Source organism: Petromyzon marinus, chromosome 11 (assembly GCF_048934315.1).
Source record: "Petromyzon marinus isolate PM22_M1 ecotype Great Lakes invasive population chromosome 11, UKy_Petmar_22M1.pri1.0, whole genome shotgun sequence".
NCBI classification, from domain to species: domain Eukaryota; kingdom Metazoa; phylum Chordata; class Hyperoartia; order Petromyzontiformes; family Petromyzontidae; genus Petromyzon; species Petromyzon marinus.
The window spans coordinates 24643866-24664663 of NC_133677.1; the positions used below are offsets into that span (position 1 = coordinate 24643866).

Sequence of the window (20798 nt, forward strand, 5' to 3'; positions counted from 1 at the left end):
AACACTATAGTACTGTAGTAAACATTACACACGTGGTCACAACACTATAGTACTGTAGCAAACAGTGTACACGTGGTCACAACACTATAGTACTATAGTAAACAGTACACACGTGGTCACACCACTATAGAACTGTAGTAAACAGTATACACGTGGTCACAACATTATAGTACTATAGTAAACAGTATACACGTGGTCACAACACTATAGTACTATAGTTAACAGTATAGACGTGGTCACAACACTATAGTACTGTAGTAAACAGTATACACGTGGTCACACTATAGTACTATAGTAAACAGTATACACGTGGTCACAACACTATAGTACTGTAGTAAACAGTATACACGTGGTCACAACACTATAGTACTGTAGTAAACATTACACACGTGATCACAACACTATAGTACTGTAGTAAACATTACACACGTGGTCACAACACTATAGTACTGTAGCAAACAGTGTACACGTGGTCACAACACTATAGTACTATAGTAAACAGTACACACGTGGTCACACCACTATAGAACTGTAGTAAACAGTATACACGTGGTCACAACATTATAGTACTATAGTAAACAGTATACACGTGGTCACAACACTATAGTACTATAGTAAACAGTATAGACGTGGTCACAAAACTATAGTACTATAGTAAACAGTATACACGTGGTCACAACACTATAGTACTGTAGTAAACAGTATACACGTGGTCCCAACACTATAGTACTATAGTAAACAGTATACACGTGGTCACAACACTATAGTACTGTAGTAAACAGTATACACGTGGTCACAACACTATAGTACTGTAGTATACAGTATACACGTGGTCACAACACTACAGTACTATAGTAAACAGTATGCACGTGGTCACAACACTATAGTACTGTAGTAAACAGTATAGACGTGGTCACAACACTATAGTACTATAGTAAACAGTATACACATGGTCACAACACTATAGTACTATAGGAAACAGTATACACGTGGTCACAACACTATAGTACTGTAGTAAACAGTATACACGTGGTCCCAACACTATAGTACTATAGTAAACAGTATACACGTGGTCACAACACTATAGTACTGTAGTATACAGTATACACGTGGTCACAACACTACAGTACTATAGTAAACAGTATACACGTGGTCCCAACACTATAGTACTATAGTAAACAGTATACACGTGGTCAAAACACTATAGTACTATAGTAAACAGTATACACGTGGTCACAACACTATAGTACTGTAGTAAACAGTATACACGTGGTCACAACACTATAGTACTGTAGTAAACATTACACACGTGATCACAACACTATAGTACTGTAGTAAACATTACACACGTGGTCACAACACTATAGTACTGTAGCAAACAGTGTACACGTGGTCACAACACTATAGTACTATAGTAAACAGTACACACGTGGTCACACCACTATAGAACTGTAGTAAACAGTATACACGTGGTCACAACATTATAGTACTATAGTAAACAGTATACACGTGGTCACAACACTATAGTACTATAGTAAACAGTATAGACGTGGTCACAACACTATAGTACTGTAGTAAACAGTATACACGTGGTCACACTATAGTACTATAGTAAACAGTATACACGTGGTCACAACACTATAGTACTGTAGTAAACAGTATACACGTGGTCACAACACTATAGTACTGTAGTAAACATTACACACGTGATCACAACACTATAGTACTGTAGTAAACATTACACACGTGGTCACAACACTATAGTACTGTAGCAAACAGTGTACACGTGGTCACAACACTATAGTACTATAGTAAACAGTACACACGTGGTCACACCACTATAGAACTGTAGTAAACAGTATACACGTGGTCACAACATTATAGTACTATAGTAAACAGTATACACGTGGTCACAACACTATAGTACTATAGTAAACAGTATAGACGTGGTCACAAAACTATAGTACTATAGTAAACAGTATACACGTGGTCACAACACTATAGTACTGTAGTAAACAGTATACACGTGGTCCCAACACTATAGTACTATAGTAAACAGTATACACGTGGTCACAACACTATAGTACTGTAGTAAACAGTATACACGTGGTCCCAACACTATAGTACTATAGTAAACAGTATACACGTGGTCACAACTCTACAGTACTATAGTGAACAGTATACACTTGGTCTCAACACTATAGTAATGTAGTAAACAGTATACACGTGGTCACAACACTATAGTACCATAGTAAACAGTATACACATGGTCACAACACTATAGTACTATAGGAAACAGTATACACGTGGTCACAACACTATAGTACTGTAGTAAACAGTATACACGTGGTCCCAACACTATAGTACTATAGTAAACAGTATACACGTGGTCACAACACTATAGTACTATAGTAAACAGTATACACGTGGTCACAACACTATAGTACTATAGTAAACAGTATACATGTGGTCACAACACTATAGTACTGTAGTAAACAGTATACACGTGGTCCCAACACTATAGTACTATAGTAAACAGTATACACGTGGTCACAACACTATAGTACTGTAGTATACAGTATACACGTGGTCACAACACTACAGTACTATAGTAAACAGTATGCACGTGGTCACAACACTATAGTACTGTAGTAAACAGTATAGACGTGGTCACAACACTATAGTACTATAGTAAACAGTATACACATGGTCACAACACTATAGTACCATAGGAAACAGTATACACGTGGTCACAACACTATAGTACTGTAGTAAACAGTATACACGTGGTCCCAACACTATAGTACTATAGTAAACAGTATACACGTGGTCACAACACTATAGTACTGTAGTATACAGTATACACGTGGTCACAACACTACAGTACTATAGTAAACAGTATACACGTGGTCCCAACACTATAGTACTATAGTAAACAGTATACACGTGGTCAAAACACTATAGTACTATAGTAAACAGTATACACGTGGTCACAACACTATAGTACTGTAGTAAACAGTATACACGTGGTCACAACACTATAGTACTGTAGTAAACATTACACACGTGATCACAACACTATAGTACTGTAGTAAACATTACACACGTGGTCACAACACTATAGTACTGTAGCAAACAGTGTACACGTGGTCACAACACTATAGTACTATAGTAAACAGTACACACGTGGTCACACCACTATAGAACTGTAGTAAACAGTATACACGTGGTCACAACATTATAGTACTATAGTAAACAGTATACACGTGGTCACAACACTATAGTACTATAGTAAACAGTATAGACGTGGTCACAACACTATAGTACTGTAGTAAACAGTATACACGTGGTCACACTATAGTACTATAGTAAACAGTATACACGTGGTCACAACACTATAGTACTGTAGTAAACAGTATACACGTGGTCACAACACTATAGTACTGTAGAAAACATTACACACGTGATCACAACACTATAGTACTGTAGTAAACATTACACACGTGGTCACAACACTATAGTACTGTAGCAAACAGTGTACACGTGGTCACAACACTATAGTACTATAGTAAACAGTACACACGTGGTCACACCACTATAGAACTGTAGTAAACAGTATACACGTGGTCACAACACTATAGTACTGTAGTAAACATTACACACGTGATCACAACACTATAGTACTGTAGTAAACATTACACACGTGGTCACAAAACTATAGTACTATAGTAAACAGTATACACGTGGTCACAACACTATAGTACTATAGTAAACAGTACACACGTGGTCACACCACTATAGTACTGTAGTAAACAGTATACACGTGGTCACAACATTATAGTACTATAGTAAACAGTATACACGTGGTCACAACACTATAGTACTATAGTAAACAGTATACACGTGGTCACAACTCTACAGTACTATAGTAAACAGTATACACTTGGTCTCAACACTATAGTACTGTAGTAAACAGTATACACGTGGTCACAACACTATAGTACCATAGTAAACAGTATACACATGGTCACAACACTATAGTACTATAGGAAACAGTATACACGTGGTCACAACACTATAGTACTGTAGTAAACAGTATACACGTGGTCCCAACACTATAGTACTATAGTAAACAGTATACACGTGGTCACAACACTATAGTACTATAGTAAACAGTATACACGTGGTCACAACACTATAGTACTATAGTAAACAGTATACACGTGGTCACAACACTATAGTACTGTAGTAAACAGTATACACGTGGTCCCAACACTATAGTACTATAGTAAACAGTATACACGTGGTCACAACACTATAGTACTGTAGTATACAGTATACACGTGGTCACAACACTACAGTACTATAGTAAACAGTATGCACGTGGTCACAACACTATAGTACTGTAGTAAACAGTATAGACGTGGTCACAACACTATAGTACTATAGTAAACAGTATACACATGGTCACAACACTATAGTACTATAGGAAACAGTATACACGTGGTCACAACACTATAGTACTGTAGTAAACAGTATACACGTGGTCCCAACACTATAGTACTATAGTAAACAGTATACACGTGGTCACAACACTATAGTACTGTAGTATACAGTATACACGTGGTCACAACACTACAGTACTATAGTAAACAGTATACACGTGGTCCCAACACTATAGTACTATAGTAAACAGTATACACGTGGTCAAAACACTATAGTACTATAGTAAACAGTATACACATGGTCACAACACTATAGTACTATAGTAAACAGTATACACGTGGTCACAACACTATAGTACTGTAGTAAACAGTATATACGTGGTCCCAACACTATAGTACTATAGTAAACAGTATACACGTGGTCACAACACTATAGTACTGTAGTAAACAGTATACACGTGGTCCCAACACTATAGTACTATAGTAAACCGTATACACGTGGTCACAACACTATAGTACTGTAGTAAACAGTATACACGTGGTCCCAACACTATAGTACTATAGTAAACAGTATACACGTGGTCAAAACACTATAGTACTATAGTAAACAGTATACACGTGGTCACAACACTATAGTACTATATTAAACAGTATACACGTGGTCACAACACCATAGTACTGTAGTAAACAGTATACACGTGGTCACAACACAAGCAATCGTCTTCAGGTGAAATAATACAGCAGGCGGACTGCTGAGACAGGAAGAAATGTAGCGAGAGAGCTACTGCAACCAAAGGTTACACTATATACGTTTGTGGTGGGATTTGCAAGTAAATGTAAGATCGCAGAGCAAGCATACCCCGGCTAATCCCTCGGCTACTCCGAGGGGGAGTGGGAGCGGAGGGGCTGCCGTAACGGGCGAGATAGTGGGGGTGAAATTTACAGAGGGTACAAGCTGATAGAAAGAGGATCAAACTCAGCAAACTTAGAAATGTAATGCAACTCATTGAGTCGGCCAACACAACAAATAATACTTTGCCTGGTTGATCACCGTCCTTCTCTGCTTGTGTGTCTCCCTGTGTGTGGGGAGCGGTGGTGCAGCTGTTAGCGCTACGCTGCGCTATGAACCTGGCGTCCCGGGTTCGATTCCCGCTCACGGCCAACACCAGTGACGATTATCTGAACCGGTCCCGGGCCTCCCCTAGGTCGACTCAGCCTCAAATGAGTACCTGGTGCGGTGTGTAAACATCGCCACTAGGGAGACAAAGGCGGTCGGGCGTGGTGCTGGCCACCCACCCCCTCGTGTACTGTTCCGGCCTTCACAGGTGCTCGCTAACAGCACTTGCCCCTACAGTCTGTTCAGGCTATACGGGGGATCTTTGTGTCTCCCTGTCTGTGTTTGGTCTCTCTCTCTCAACTTTAGTTTCACCTGATGACGACTGCTTGAGTTGCAATCGAAACGTCGTATTCTATTATTTTGTTTATTTTTTCTACGTGACTTTACCGAAAGACCATTGAGTAACAACAGTTTTTTACGAATCACAGCTAAGAGACAAACAACATTATATTTTCTATTAAACATAACATTTTAATAACATGTTAAAAAATACTTTACATCTCATCACTGCTCCTCATACTCAATCCGTGATCAGTGCCGGATTATCCTCGGAACAAAATAATCATTAGCTGTGGGCCCCGCACTTTCAAGCGCCCCGCGCTAAATGATCTCACCCTATAAATCCCCGTTCAGTGATTCTGTACTTGCTCTATTACTATAGTAAAATTACAATTACTTTACTATGCAAGTTAAAAACTTCGTGCTTTATAATTGTGTTTTTTTTATTTATTCTGGGCACCTTTATAATATAAGCTACAGGACCCGCACGAGCTTAATCCGGCACTGTCCGGGATACTGTTCCAGTGCCCAACCAGGCTGTTGAAGACACCGTGAGTGGAGTTGAGGGGGATCGGTGGAGGTGTGAAGGGGGCGAGTGATGCCGACGGGCTGCGAGGGGGTCATCCGAGAGGGTGCCCAGTGGGGAGATGAAGCAATGAAATCGCTCCACGTGCAGGTGCTGGGTGGATTACTGCACAGCGGCATCGTGGGAGGTGGCGACGGCTCGTGGAGGTCTCTACCCACTAGTGGATTGACCATGGCTGATGGTGGTGATGATGATGGATGTTGCTCACTCACTTGGCGACGTATGAAACGCCAGAGATGCACGGCGATGTGCAGGGTGTTCAGCAGCACGGTGGAGCTGATGGCCTCCTTGCAGCCGCTGTACAGCTGACCTACAGCGTGGAGCAGAGCAGGGAGCGCGCTGTCCACTATGGCCTGGCAGCTGCTGCTCAGCTCACCCATAGCCTGCAGGAGGGCAGGGAGCACGCTGTCCACAATGTCCTCACTGTGGCTACTGAACATCGGTCCCCAGGTGGCGACCCCTGCTGATGCAGAGACGTTCTTCACGAGTCCCGAGTAGTTGATCGTGGTGGTGGTGGTGTTGGAGGCGTTAATGTCCGAACCCCCACGCCGAGATCCTCCGAGGAGCTCCACCATCGGCTGCGTGAGCAGCAGAACCACAGTGAGGACAGCCGTGAAGATCGCCATGGTGGTGATGGTGGCGAAGGTCTCTGAAGAACTCGAAGTGGAGGAGCAGCGTGGGGTGAGGTGGTTTCCTCTCCAGGAGCCGACTCCACTCTGACCTCTGCCGTGACGTCACCGGGCCATGACGTCACCGTGACGTCAGAGGTTTCCACGGCTCTTACGTCATTATAGCATTTGGAACGTGGCTGTGCAATGGAACATCAACACGTGATGCACTACAACACTGTATTGTTTATAGAATTGTAATACAATACTAATTATTCACATCTGAGACAGAACATCGGCAGAGGAGGGAGCCTCACTCCTCACTTCTCCCAACCAGCTTAAAAGTCGCTACGAATCTTAACAGCGTTCATTGAAGCTCTGTGGATGTGTAGGCCTTACTTTAACATATATTTCTGTGACCAGTCACTAGCAAATCACCCAGTTATTTCAATGCTAAATTCGCCTAGTTATTTCAATGCTAAATTCTCCTGTTTTGATTTGTACTAAGTGCCTCGGTGAATGTGTATGCTCTGACTTCAACGTAACTATTTCTGTAGCAGTTACAAGCGAGTCACTCAGCCATTTCAATGCTAAATTCTATGCTAATCCCATTGTCAAGGGGTGCCTCTGCGGATGTGTATGCCTTAACTTAGCTATTTCAATGCTAAATTCTATGCTAATTCCTTTTAACAATGGGGGCCTCTGCGGATGTGTACGCTTTAACTTTTAACATAGCTATTTCTGTGACCAGTCACAAGCTAATCATTCAGCCATTTCAATGCTAAATTTTATGCTAATTCCTTCGTCAAGGCTCTTTGTTCCTCTCACACAGCTTAAAAGCCATGATCTGAACGTGGCTCTCTCACTCCAGCGCTGTCCTACCAGACAGTCTCGCCCCCTTCACCTGATGAAGGCCGCTTGTGTTGTGGCCGAAACGTCGTGAGAATATTATTGTGTTATTTTATTTTATAAATTTATTATTTTATTCTCATTCTACGTGACTTTACCGAAAGAATCAAAGAAGATGTAGGTTTTTACTTTAACATAGCCATTTCCGTGACCAGTCACAAGCTAATCCCTCAGCTATTTGCACAAGCTAATCCCTTTAGCTATTTCAATGCTAAATTACTAGTTGCCTCTGTGGATGTGTAGGTTTTGACTTTAACATAGCCATTCCTGTGACCAGTCACAAGCTAATCCCTTAGCTATTTCAATGCTAAATTACTAGTTGCCTCTGTGGATGTGTCGGTTTTGACTTTAACATAGCCAATTCCGTGACCAGTCACAAGCTAATCCCTCAGCTATTGATATGTAAACCCCTTTGTCAAGGTGCCTTACTTCTCCCAACCAGCTTAAAAGTCGCTACGAATCTTAACATCGTTAATTGAAGCTCTGTCGTCCCGACAGTACTGTACCTTTCACCTAAAGACGGCCGCTTGCGTTGTGGCCAAAACGTCGTGAGAATTTTATTGTGTTTTTTTATTATTTTATTCTCATTCTACGTGACTTTACCGAAAGAACCAAAGAAAATAAAATAATAAAGATATAAAACAATAAAATTCCCCAAATCAAAATTCATATACTGTTGATTTATTCACTCCATCTCCGCAGTGGACACTGCCGGTTGTGTTCCTTCCTTAGCTCCCATTCCCACGTTAGTCTCGACCACCGGCCGTCATCACTTCAAGTTGTGTGTCCTGCCTCACCCCACCTTTCTAAACTAAAATTACGTCCTTAATTATATGAAGTCATATGAAGTCCAATTGACGTGTCCGTCTTCCAGTATCAGTGTAATTCTTAGGATGTGCATCATCTCTACGCTTCCTTGTGCATTTCTAAACATTGGTTCTATTTTCCGTTTGTGATGCATCTGTTTGAAAAAAAACGTTCTGCTTAAGGCATATGGCTCAGTTACGTTTCATTATTAAGTTAAGATAACAATAAGCACTTTGTTCTGCCCTGATACACCTCTCTTAATCATTTTCATCCGTCTTCCCCTTCAACAACCGCCCTACGTGTAGATGCACTTCTGTGTTTTCAAGGCTGTGTCCCTGTTCTTTTTGCGTTCAGTTTGTTATTCCCCCGCACCTCCAGTAAAGCATGGTTGGCTGCGTACGGTGCGAAAGAAGTTCACCATGCAAACATACGCTGCGTTGAAAAATGATTCTACTGACTGCAGACCAATCCTGGACAGATTTCTCAATACGAGTGCAATATCGAGGGTACAGATCAATACCAACTGAACACAGATGCTAATTCATGGACGGGTGGCAACTCTAGCCATGCCCATGCAAACATACACAACATCTTGACCATGAATCGCCTATGCGGCAGATTAAATGTCAAGCATTATACATTGAATTTCGATCTACTTTTGTTCGTTTTGATTTATTTTGGCGCAGTTTCAAGTAAGTATTTTTAATAGAATTATTGTATTGCCATTTACTGTATAATTGTGATAATAGACCAAGCACTGAGACATTGCCCAGGGTTGGTCTACAATCGAAAAGGTGGCAACCCCATAGCACACCCTCATGTGTTCCAGTGTTAACACATCGTATGTTTGTATCTTGAAATTCTTTCGCACCGTACGTAGCCCACCGCTCCCCCCACCACACACGTGCACAGCAGCTCCAGAGAGCGACTTTTGGGTCAGAGGTAGCCGCATTGTACTGGGGCCGTCCATAAATGAGGGGGGGGGGGGGTGAGAAATGTGACGTCACATCAAAATGCGCAACTTTAAATAAATATAGACAACACGTTCTACGTAATTAAATAGACTTTTTAATAAATATTTTCTCCTACAACATCAGAGTGCAGCGCCACATTAAATAAGCACCACGATACAATAGTTTAAAGCGATATGAAGCATGCTTTATTTTGGGGGGGGGGGGGCACAGCTTTGTACCGTCATATTTGAGGGGGGGCTCTGACTCTTTGTGACGCCGCGTGACGATGGGAGGGGGGGTCAAAAAAATCGTCTAAAATCGCGTGACGTCATTTATGGACGGCCCCCACAGCGTGAAATAGCGCAACAAACCGAACCCGCGTACAGCGAGGGAAGCCCTGGCTGGTTTATCATTCATTAATCTCCAGTTCAGTCACAAACGAATCTCTTAGAGCCGAAGGCGCGATTCAGTATCACGTTGGCATGCCGTGTCAACCCGTACGGGGTTACCCCGTATTGGTGTACAGGGAGATTGAGTTCTCAGGTCCATACGGCTTACTAGAGCCGTTTCAAAACGGGCAAACCAATGTTTTGTGTTTCTCCCCTTGTGATGGGATTTTGTAGGATGAACGTTGAGATTTGTAAGGGGCACGGGGTGACCAATAAGGTCTGAATTGGTCTGTAATAAGAGAGGCAATGGTTAGGGGGTGACAGGTGTGCGTTGGCACTGCGTGCCACGTCGCGTTGTCATACAGCTGACACTCCGATGAGCAATGATTCGGCGACGCACGGTGCCAAAGGGGCCGTCCATAAATGACGTCACGCGACTTCTGACGATTTTTGACCCCACCCCCCCATTGTCACACGGCGTCACAAAAAGTCAGACCCCCCCCTCAAATATGACGTCACAAAGCTCTGGCCCCCCTCCCACCAAATAAAACATGCTTCAAATCGCTTTAAACTATTGTCATTGTAGTGCGTATTTAATGTGGCGCTGCACTCTGATGTTGTAGGAGAAAACATTTATTAAAAAGTATATTTAATTAAGTAGAACGTGTCGTCTATATTTACTTAAAGTTGCGCATTTGATGTGACGTCACATTTCTCACCCCCCCCCCCCCCTCGTCACACATCGTCACAAATGTCTGATCGCCCTCCCCCCAGGTGCGTGACGTCATTTATGGACGGCCCCAAAGACGTTCAACATTCGTGCGTATCCGCCGTGATGTGGGGCGAAGTAATATTCTAATCTTATTATCCGCGATGCCTGCAGGATTAGCTTTTTTCTTCTTCGTCTTCCAAAGCAGATTATTAATGAGAATATTGATGGAATTTCCCCCAGTGCATGTTGGCTGGGGAAGGGCTGTTTAAGACCCGCGGTGAACCCGCTCATCTCCACGTATCGGCATGAAATGATAAAATCGCAGATTTTCGGAAGCGCGTTCGTTTCAAGTGGATGCTTGTTGTCAACACCGCCATATTGACAGCACTCGCAATCATCCCATACTCAATTGAAAACTCTTCTTAAGTAATTGCTTATTGTGTTTAGTTCCTTGTCCTTATCTCATACCTCCGATTAGCACGGTGGGCTACGTACGGTGCGAAAGAATTTCAAGATACAAACATACGATGTGTTAACACTGGAACACATGAGGGTGTGCTATGGGGTTGCCACCTTTTCGATTGTAGACCAACCCTGGGCAATGTCTCAGTGCTTGGTCTATTATCATAATTATACAGTAAATGACAATACAATAATTGTATAAAAAATACTTACTTGAAACTGCTCCAAAATCAAACAAAACGAACAAAAGTAGATCGGAATTCAATGTAAAATGCTTGACATTTAATCTGCCGCATAGGCGATTCATGGTCAAGATGTTGTGTATGTTTGTATGGGCATGGCTAGAGTTGCCAACCGTCCGAGAAATAGCATCTGTGTTCAGGTCGTATTGATCTGTACCCTCGATATTGCACTCGTATTGAGAAATCTGTCCAGGTTTGGTCTGCTATCAGTAGAATCATTTTTCAACGCAGCGTATGTTTGCATGGTGAACTTCTTTCGCACCATACGCTGCCAACCATGCTTTAATGGAGGTGCGGGGGAATGACAAACTGAACGCAAAAAGAACAGGGACACAGCCTTGAAAACACAGAAGTGCATTTGCACGTAGGGCGGTTGTTGAAGGGGAAGAGGGATGAAAATGATTAAGAGAGGCGTATCAGGGCAGAGCAAAGTGCTTATTATTATCTTAACTTAATAATGAAACGTAACTGAGCCATATGCCTTAAGCAGAACGTTTTTTTCAAACAGATGCATCACAAACAGAAAATATAACCAATGTTTAGAAATGCACAAGGAAGCGTAGAGATGATGCACATCCTAAGAACAACACTGATACTGGAAGACGGACACGTCAATTGGACTTCATATGCAAATTAAGGACGTAATTTTAGTTTAGAAAGGTGGGGTGAGGCAGGACACACAACTTGAAGTGATGACGGCCGGTGGTCGAGACTAACGTGGGAATGGGAGCTAAGGAAGGAACACAACCGGCAGTGTCCACTGCGGATATGGAGTGAATAAATCAACAGTATATGAATTTTGATTTGGATAATTTTATTGTTTTATATCTTTATTATTTTATTTTCTTTGGTTCTTTCGGTAAAGTCACGTAGAATGAGAATAAAATAATAAAATGACACGATAAAATTCTCACGACGTTTTGGCCACAACGCAAGCGGCCGTCTTTAGGTGAAAGGTAACTGTCGGGACGACAGAGCTTCAATTAACGATGTTCAGATTCGTAGAGACTTTTAAGCTGGTTGAGATAAGTGAAGCACCTTGACAAAGGGGTTTACATATCAATAGCTGAGGGATTAGCTTGTGACTGGTCACGGAATTGGCTATGTTAAAGTCAAAACCTACACATCCACAGAGGCAACTAGTAATTTAGCATTGAAATAGCTAAGGGATTAGCTTGTGACTGGTCACAGGAATGGCTATGTTAAAGTCAAAACCTACACATCCACAGAGGCAACTAGTAATTTAGCATTGAAATAGCTAAGGGATTGGTTTGTGCAAATAGCTGAGGGATTATCTTTATTATTTTATTGTTTCCCTTCTACGTGACTTTACCGAAAGAACCAAGAATATAGTATATGAATTAGATCATTTATTTATTTTGCTAACTTTACAATTAATCGTACATTTTAATTGTACTAGTTTAATGTCTTCAGGTTTAGTTTCTAATTCTCTAGGATAAAACAAGTTATTTTGTCAAAAAGAATGACGTTAATTGGCGCATACATTGAAAGTGCAATTTTAAATGAACCGTGTCAGTCTTCAAATACTGTTCTGGTTATTCCCACCTTGTTGGTGTCCCTATTGTCTCCTGCACCCACTAACAACGGAGTTATTGTTGGGATGGAGAGAAGCACAGCCAGCAGCCAGCCAGGAAACTCGAGACATAGAATATATTAATAGCAGCATGACTTACACTGCTACAGCAGCGAGGTGGTCATGTAACTATTTACATTCTCTGTGTCGCAAACATTAAATGGCAACTAATCTTTCCGTTGTACGCTTGTCCCCACGATTTGAGGACCAATTCCTTAGCGAAGGATTTACTACCAATTGAAGGATGATACAAGTGAAATGTGAAGTTGTAAGATTGATCTTAGATCATTGCAAGCCAATCCCAGATTCTGAGTGCGGAGTGACTCGGCAGGGCCGACGGCGTGAGCCTGGCACCTTGGGAGTTGTCATGGACAGGGAGCAATGAGGCCGCGTTACCGGTTGTCTTAGTTTTGGGGAATTCTGTGTCCAGAACTCTGGTCCACAGTAACGATGAAACAAACACAATGTAGAAAAAAAGAACAGTTGCAACTCTTGCAGGAAAATGAAAGGTATTTTATTACAAAAAACAAACATCATTTACCATTCACACAAACAGTATAGTATTATAGTAGTTCGAAAATTAGACTGTGGAAAAGTCATATGTAATGATGAAAAATAATTAAAGATAACATTTATCATTATCTTATTGCAATATATGAACGTGTAATGGCAAATTAAAACGATGCGATACAATTTGACACTCCTTTACAGCGATACACTTAATCCAATGAAGTTGAATGTGAACGCTGAAACACGTAAATATTACTGAACATAGCGTGGATAAAAGAAACTGCTCTTTGGTTTTTTCGGTAAAGTCACGTAGAAATAAGAAATAATAAAATACAATTACAGAATAGCATATTCCCTGGCAGTAGCTACGAGCAGATGCCAGGGGCAGCCAGAAGCGTCCAGATTGACGCAGCTGCTCCCAGGGGCTTACATCATCCGCCCAGAATCAAGAGCGTGACTCGTGTCTCAGGCTGCAGTTTGTGACAAGTTCACTACAATAGCATTTAGTTCACCCTGCCAATGTGTAAGTATCAAACCATAACATTACGTATATTTTAAAAATAACCATTGTACAGAATTGATAGTTTTTTATTAATTAAGTTAAATGTAAGGGACATTCGTTGTTTTTGTGTGACTCAGTCTTTCCTGATAAGGCTGATGATGTCATTGTGCTGTGTAAGCGAGAATTTAAGTTTCGGTTTGTATCACCCTTCAAAGTGTAGTAATTTCAGTTAAATATAGAAGAGCACATCACTCTGTTTTACATTCATTATGAGTGCTGAGTGAATTCCATGGCAGTAAACTGCTCACAAACTGCACCCTGAGACACGAGTCACGCTCTAGATTCTGTGCGGATGGAGGAAGCCCCTGGGAGCAGCTGCGTCATTCTGGACGCTTCTGGCTCCCCCTGGCATCTGCTCGTAGCTACTGCCAGGGCTATAAAAGCAGCTCCTGTAGCTGCACTGGCAGAACATCGGCGGAGGAGGGAGCAGCGCTCACAGCTGAAGCGAGCCTCACTGTGAAGCACATCAACAAGCATGGCCCTGAGTGTTTACTTCCCTGCGATGCACGTGATGGAGAGGAGCGTCTGGCCAGGCTGGCCGGTCTGGAACCCCCGCGGTGAAAGTCTCTTCCAGCAGCTGCAGCGAGACATGAGGAGCGAGATCGAGAGGATGGAGAGAATCTTCCGTGGAGTCGATCAGCTCAGCAGCCACACGCGGGCCCCGGGCAGCCACGGAGACGCACTGCTGCAGCAGCCGGCCGTGAGCAGTGGGTTCCAGATTGAAGATCCACAGGAGCAGGGAGGCGGGTTTGTCGCGTCCCTGGACGTGCAGGACTTCTCCCCACAGGACCTGGCCGTGAAGGTGTCTGGAGACAAGCTGGTGGTGGCCGGACGGCGCGAGGTGAAGAGCGGAGAAGTCAGCATCGGCAGCTACAGTCACAGCTGCCAGGAGTTCCACAGGGAGACGCAGCTGCCCAGGGACGTGGACCCGCAGAGCGTGAGCTGCTGCTTGACTGAAGACGGGAAGCTGAAGTTCAAGGCTCAGCGCCGCGCCCTCCCTGCAGCGGCCGAGAGGGTGGTGGTCATTGAGCAGCCAGCGACAGCGACTCCTGGCACGGCCTCTCAGTCCACTGGCACCACTCACGCGTAGAGTGGCGCCTGGAGCATCCATTCCAACAACCTGCTTCATTGATGTTTTAATTGTGTGGATATTTAGTTAAATCAGTTTCTTCTATCCACGCTATGTTCAGTAATATTTACGTGTTTCAGCGTTTATATTCAACTTCATTGGATTAAGTGTATCGCGGTAAAGGATTGTCAAATTGTATCGCATCGTTTTAATTTGCCATTACACGTTCATATATTGCAATAAGATAATGATAAATGTTATCTTCAAGTATTTTTCATCATTACACATGACTATTTTCCACAGTCTAATTTTCGAACTACTATAATACTATAGTGTTTGTGTGAATTTTAATGATGTTTGTTTTTTGTAATAAAATGCCTTTCAATTTCCGTATTCGTGTACAGGGAAATTGATTTTTCAGGTCCATACGGCTTACTAAACCGAACCCGCGTACAGCGAGGGAAGCCCTGGCTGGTTTATCATTCATTAATCTCCAGTTCAGTCACAAACGAATCTCTTAGAGCCGAAGGCGCGATTCAGTATCACGTTGGCATGCCGTGTCAACCCGTACGGGGTTACCCCGTATTGGTGTACAGGGAGATTGAGTTCTCAGGTCCATACGGCTTACTAGAGCCGTTTCAAAACGGGCAAACCAATGTTTTGTGTTTCTCCCCTTGTGATGGGATTTTGTAGGATGAACGTTGAGATTTGTAAGGGGCACGGGGTGACCAATAAGGTCTGAATTGGTCTGTAATAAGAGAGGCAATGGTTAGGGGGTGACAGGTGTGCGTTGGCACTGCGTGCCACGTCGCGTTGTCATACAGCTGACACTCCGATGAGCAATGATTCGGCGACGCACGGTGCCAAAGGGGCCGTCCATAAATGACGTCACGCGATTTTTGACCCCCCCCCCATCGTCACGCGGCGTCACAAAAGTCAGACCCCTCCCCATCAAATATGACGTCACAGAGCTGTGCCCCGCCCCTCCCCAAACATATAAAACATGCTTCAAATCGCTTTAAACTATTGTCATTGTAGTGCGTATTTAATGTGGCGCTGCACTCTGATGTTGTAGGAGAAAACATTTATTAAAAAGTCTATTTAATTAAGTAGAACGTGTCGTCTATATTTATTTAAAGTTGCGCATTTTGAGGTGACGTCACATTTCTCAACCCCCCCCCCCCCATCGTCACACATCGTCACAAATGTCTGACCCCCCCCCGCCCCCCCCTAGGTGCGTGACGTCATTTATGGACGGCCCCAGTGCAATGTGGCTACCTCTGACCCAAAAGTCGCTCTCTGGAGCTGCTGTGCGCGTGTGTGGTGGGGGGAGCGGTGGCGCAGCAGTTAGCGCACTGCCCTACGAACCCCGACTACACGAGTTCGAATCCCGCTCACGGCCAACAAACACCGGCGATGGCGATTATCTGAACCGGTCCTGGGCCCCCCTTCCCCCTAGGTCGACTCAGCCTCAAATGAGTACCTGGTGTGCGGTGTGTAGTAAACATCGCCACTGGGGGAGACAAAGGCGGCCGGGCGTGGTGTTGGCCAACCACCCCGTCGTGTGCCACAGTGCCGATCTTAATCGGTGCTGCCACTCGCTAACAGCACTTGCCCCAACAGTCTGTATTTGGAACGTCGCCGACTGTGTCCACGTTGTTCACTTCCCGACGTAACATGGCGGAATGTTCATCCACGTCGTTGACTTCCCCACATAACATGGCTGACTCTGTCTCCACGGTGTTTACTTCCCCACGTAACATGGCTGACTGTCTCCACGGTGTTCGCTTCCCCACGTAACATGGCTGACTGTGCCTCCACAGTGTTGACTTCCCCACGTAACATGGCTGACTGCCTCCAGTGTTCACTTCCCCACGTAACATGGCTGACTACCTCCACAGTGTTCACTTCCCCACGTAACATGGCTGACTGCCTCCACAATGTTCACTTCCCCACGTAACATGGCTGACTGCCTCCACAATCTTCTTTGGTTCTTTCGGTAAAGTCACGTAGAATGAGAATAAAATAATAATATTCTCACGACGTTTCGGCCACAACACAAGCGGCCTTCATCAGGTGAAGGGAGCGAGACTGTCTGGTAGGACAGCGCTGGAGTGAGAGAGCCACGTTCAGATCACGGCTTAAAATTTAGCATTGAAAAGGCTGAATGATTAGCTTGTGACTGGTCACAGAAATAGCTATGTTAAAAGTTAAAGCATACACATCCGCAGAGGCACCCATTGTTAAAAGGAATTAGCATAGAATTTAGCATTGAAATAGCTAAATTAAGGCATTCGCTTGTAACTGCTACAGAAATAGTTACGTTGAAGTCAGAGCATACACATTCACCGAGGCACTTAGTACAAATCAAAACAGGAGAATTTAGCATTGAAATAACTAGGCGAATTTAGCATTGAAATAACTGGGTGATTTGCTAGTGACTGGTCACAGAAATGACTACAAATCTGAGCTATTCACAGTACTATATAGTGAACCAATAAAAACTAAAATATAAATTACCTTCATGTTATCAATATGGGTAGCTTTCCTGTAGACAGAGTGGCTCATTGAACCATCATGTCTCCTTTTAATTAAGACATCCAGAAAGGGTAGTTTGCCATCTTTTTCGACCTCCATGGTAAATCTGATGGCTGGGTGTATGGAATTGATGTGGTCGCGGAATTGGTCTAGAGCAGGCTCGCCATGTGGCCAGATGACAAAGGTGTCATCAACGTACCTCTTCCATAAGGTCGGGCGTAGAGTGGCAGTCTGGATGGCGTCAGTTTCAAATTTTTCCATGAATACGTTGGCTACAACCGGAGATAGGGGGGAGCCCATTGGGGTGCCCTCAGTTTGTTTGTAGAAAGTTCCATTCCAGGTGAAGTATGTGTTGGTTAAGCAATGTCTCACCAGGGGGGGTACATCAGTATGCAGTCCTTGATGCTTCAATGATAGCGATGGTGTCAGGTACCGGGACTTTGGTGAACAAGGACACCACATCAAAACTGACAAGCAGGTCGTTTGGGGACAGGGAAATGTCTTTGATTGTCGATACCAGGTGAGTCGAATTTAGTACCGCAGAGGTGGTTTTTCCAGTGAAAGGTCGCAGTATATCAGCCAGAAAACGTGCCAGTTTGTAGGTGGGGGAGCTGATAGTAGAGACGATGGGACGAAGGGGTGTATCTTCTTTGTGTATCTTTGGAAGGCCATATAATCTTGGTGGTCTGGCAGCAGAGGGTTTCAACAAGAACTGTTTGTTCTCATCAATTAATGCTGTTGAATCAGAGATAATTTTGTTCGTTTTGGTGACCAGGCTGTTGGTGGGATCTCTTTTTATTTTTGTATAGCTGCCATCGTTGAGTAGTTCTTGAATTTTGTTGTTATATTCTGTTTTGTCCATGATGACAGTGGCATTGCCTTTGGCGGCTGAGAGAACGACAATATCATCCCTCTTTTTTAATTGAGATAATTCAAAACGTTCGTCTTTGCTGATGTTGCTAGGTGGCAACTTAGCGTTTTTGAGGGTTGCAGCGATTTCAGATCTTGCTACGTCTGCAGAGATGTGACTCAAGCCCTTGAGTGCAACGTCGACATGGGCAATGATATCATTAACCGGTAAGTGTCTCGGTGTGACAGCAAAGTTTAGACCTTTAGCTAAAACGGATTTCAGACCATCAGAAATGGAACTGTTACTGCGATTAATTACGACTTTGTTGACGTCTATCTTTTCGGTGTGTGGATCCGATTTTTTGCTGGAGAGGTGATTGAATTTGGAAATCAAATTGTCCCTACATTTGTTCGACATAGTGGCAGCCGAAGAGGTAGTCATATTGTCTACATGTTCCCAATCCGATGTAGACATTGTTGCTGTCAATTTTAAGTGTGATTTGTAGAGTGTCTTGTCTAACTGATCGAGTTCGGTGCGTGTAAGTCTGATTTTTTCCGAGATAAGAGCGAAGCTAGTTCTAGCTAGAATTCGTTTTGCATTGAGAGAAGTTGCAACAGCAGAGGTTAGTGTAAATGCGGTTGGTATTACCTTAGAGTCGCGGCATCTCTTCAGAAAGGTGAGAGACTCGATTAGTTGAGCCTTCTTATCCCGAAGTCTGTTGAATGATCCTAAGGATGTGTGGAATCCCTCCCCGTAGAGGCGGTTAAATTTCGATTTAAAGCTTTCGTGACTGCAATGATCCATCTTCTTTGGTTCTTTCGGTAAAGTCACGTAGAATGAGAATAAAATAATAATATTCTCACGACGTTTCGGCCACAACACAAGCGGCCTTCATCAGGTGAAGGGAGCGACTTTACCGAAAGAACCAAAGAAGATGGATCATTGCAGTCACGAAAGCTTTAAATCGAAATTTAACCGCCTCTACGGGGAGGGATTCCACACATCCTTAGGATCATTCAACAGACTTCGGGATAAGAAGGCTCAACTAATCGAGTCTCTCACCTTTCTGAAGAGATGCCGCGACTCTAAGGTAATACCAACCGCATTTACACTAACCTCTGCTGTTGCAACTTCTCTCAATGCAAAACGAATTCTAGCTAGAACTAGCTTCGCTCTTATCTCGGAAAAAATCAGACTTACACGCACCGAACTCGATCAGTTAGACAAGACACTCTACAAATCACACTTAAAATTGACAGCAACAATGTCTACATCGGATTGGGAACATGTAGACAATATGACTACCTCTTCGGCTGCCACTATGTCGAACAAATGTAGGGACAATTTGATTTCCAAATTCAATCACCTCTCCAGCAAAAAATCGGATCCACACACCGAAAAGATAGACGTCAACAAAGTCGTAATTAATCGCAGTAACAGTTCCATTTCTGATGGTCTGAAATCCGTTTTAGCTAAAGGTCTAAACTTTGCTGTCACACCGAGACACTTACCGGTTAATGATATCATTGCCCATGTCGACGTTGCACTCAAGGGCTTGAGTCACATCTCTGCAGACGTAGCAAGATCTGAAATCGCTGCAACCCTCAAAAACGCTAAGTTGCCACCTAGCAACATCAGCAAAGACGAACGTTTTGAATTATCTCAATTAAAAAAGAGGGATGATATTGTCGTTCTCTCAGCCGCCAAAGGCAATGCCACTGTCATCATGGACAAAACAGAATATAACAACAAAATTCAAGAACTACTCAACGATGGCAGCTATACAAAAATAAAAAGAGATCCCACCAACAGCCTGGTCACCAAAACGAACAAAATTATCTCTGATTCAACAGCATTAATTGATGAGAACAAACAGTTCTTGTTGAAACCCTCTGCTGCCAGACCACCAAGATTATATGGCCTTCCAAAGATACACAAAGAAGATACACCCCTTCGTCCCATCGTCTCTACTATCAGCTCCCCCACCTACAAACTGGCACGTTTTCTGGCTGATATACTGCGACCTTTCACTGGAAAAACCACCTCTGCGGTACTAAATTCGACTCACCTGGTATCGACAATCAAAGACATTTCCCTGTCCCCAAACGACCTGCTTGTCAGTTTTGATGTGGTGTCCTTGTTCACCAAAGTCCCGGTACCTGACAC

General features: G+C 43.2%; 1 protein-coding gene across 1 annotated transcript in view; it reads right to left on the reverse strand.

Annotated features, from left to right (window-relative positions):
• Positions 1 to 16965, reverse strand: part of LOC142924250 (uncharacterized) — a 61991-nt gene extending 45026 nt beyond the window's left edge. Inside the window, exon 1 of the mRNA XM_076066236.1 lies at positions 16917 to 16965. Within this exon, the coding sequence (XP_075922351.1) occupies positions 16917 to 16965 (49 nt within the window). The remainder of the gene's footprint in view (positions 1 to 16916) is intronic.
• Between the last annotated feature and the right edge of the window lie 3833 nt (positions 16966 to 20798).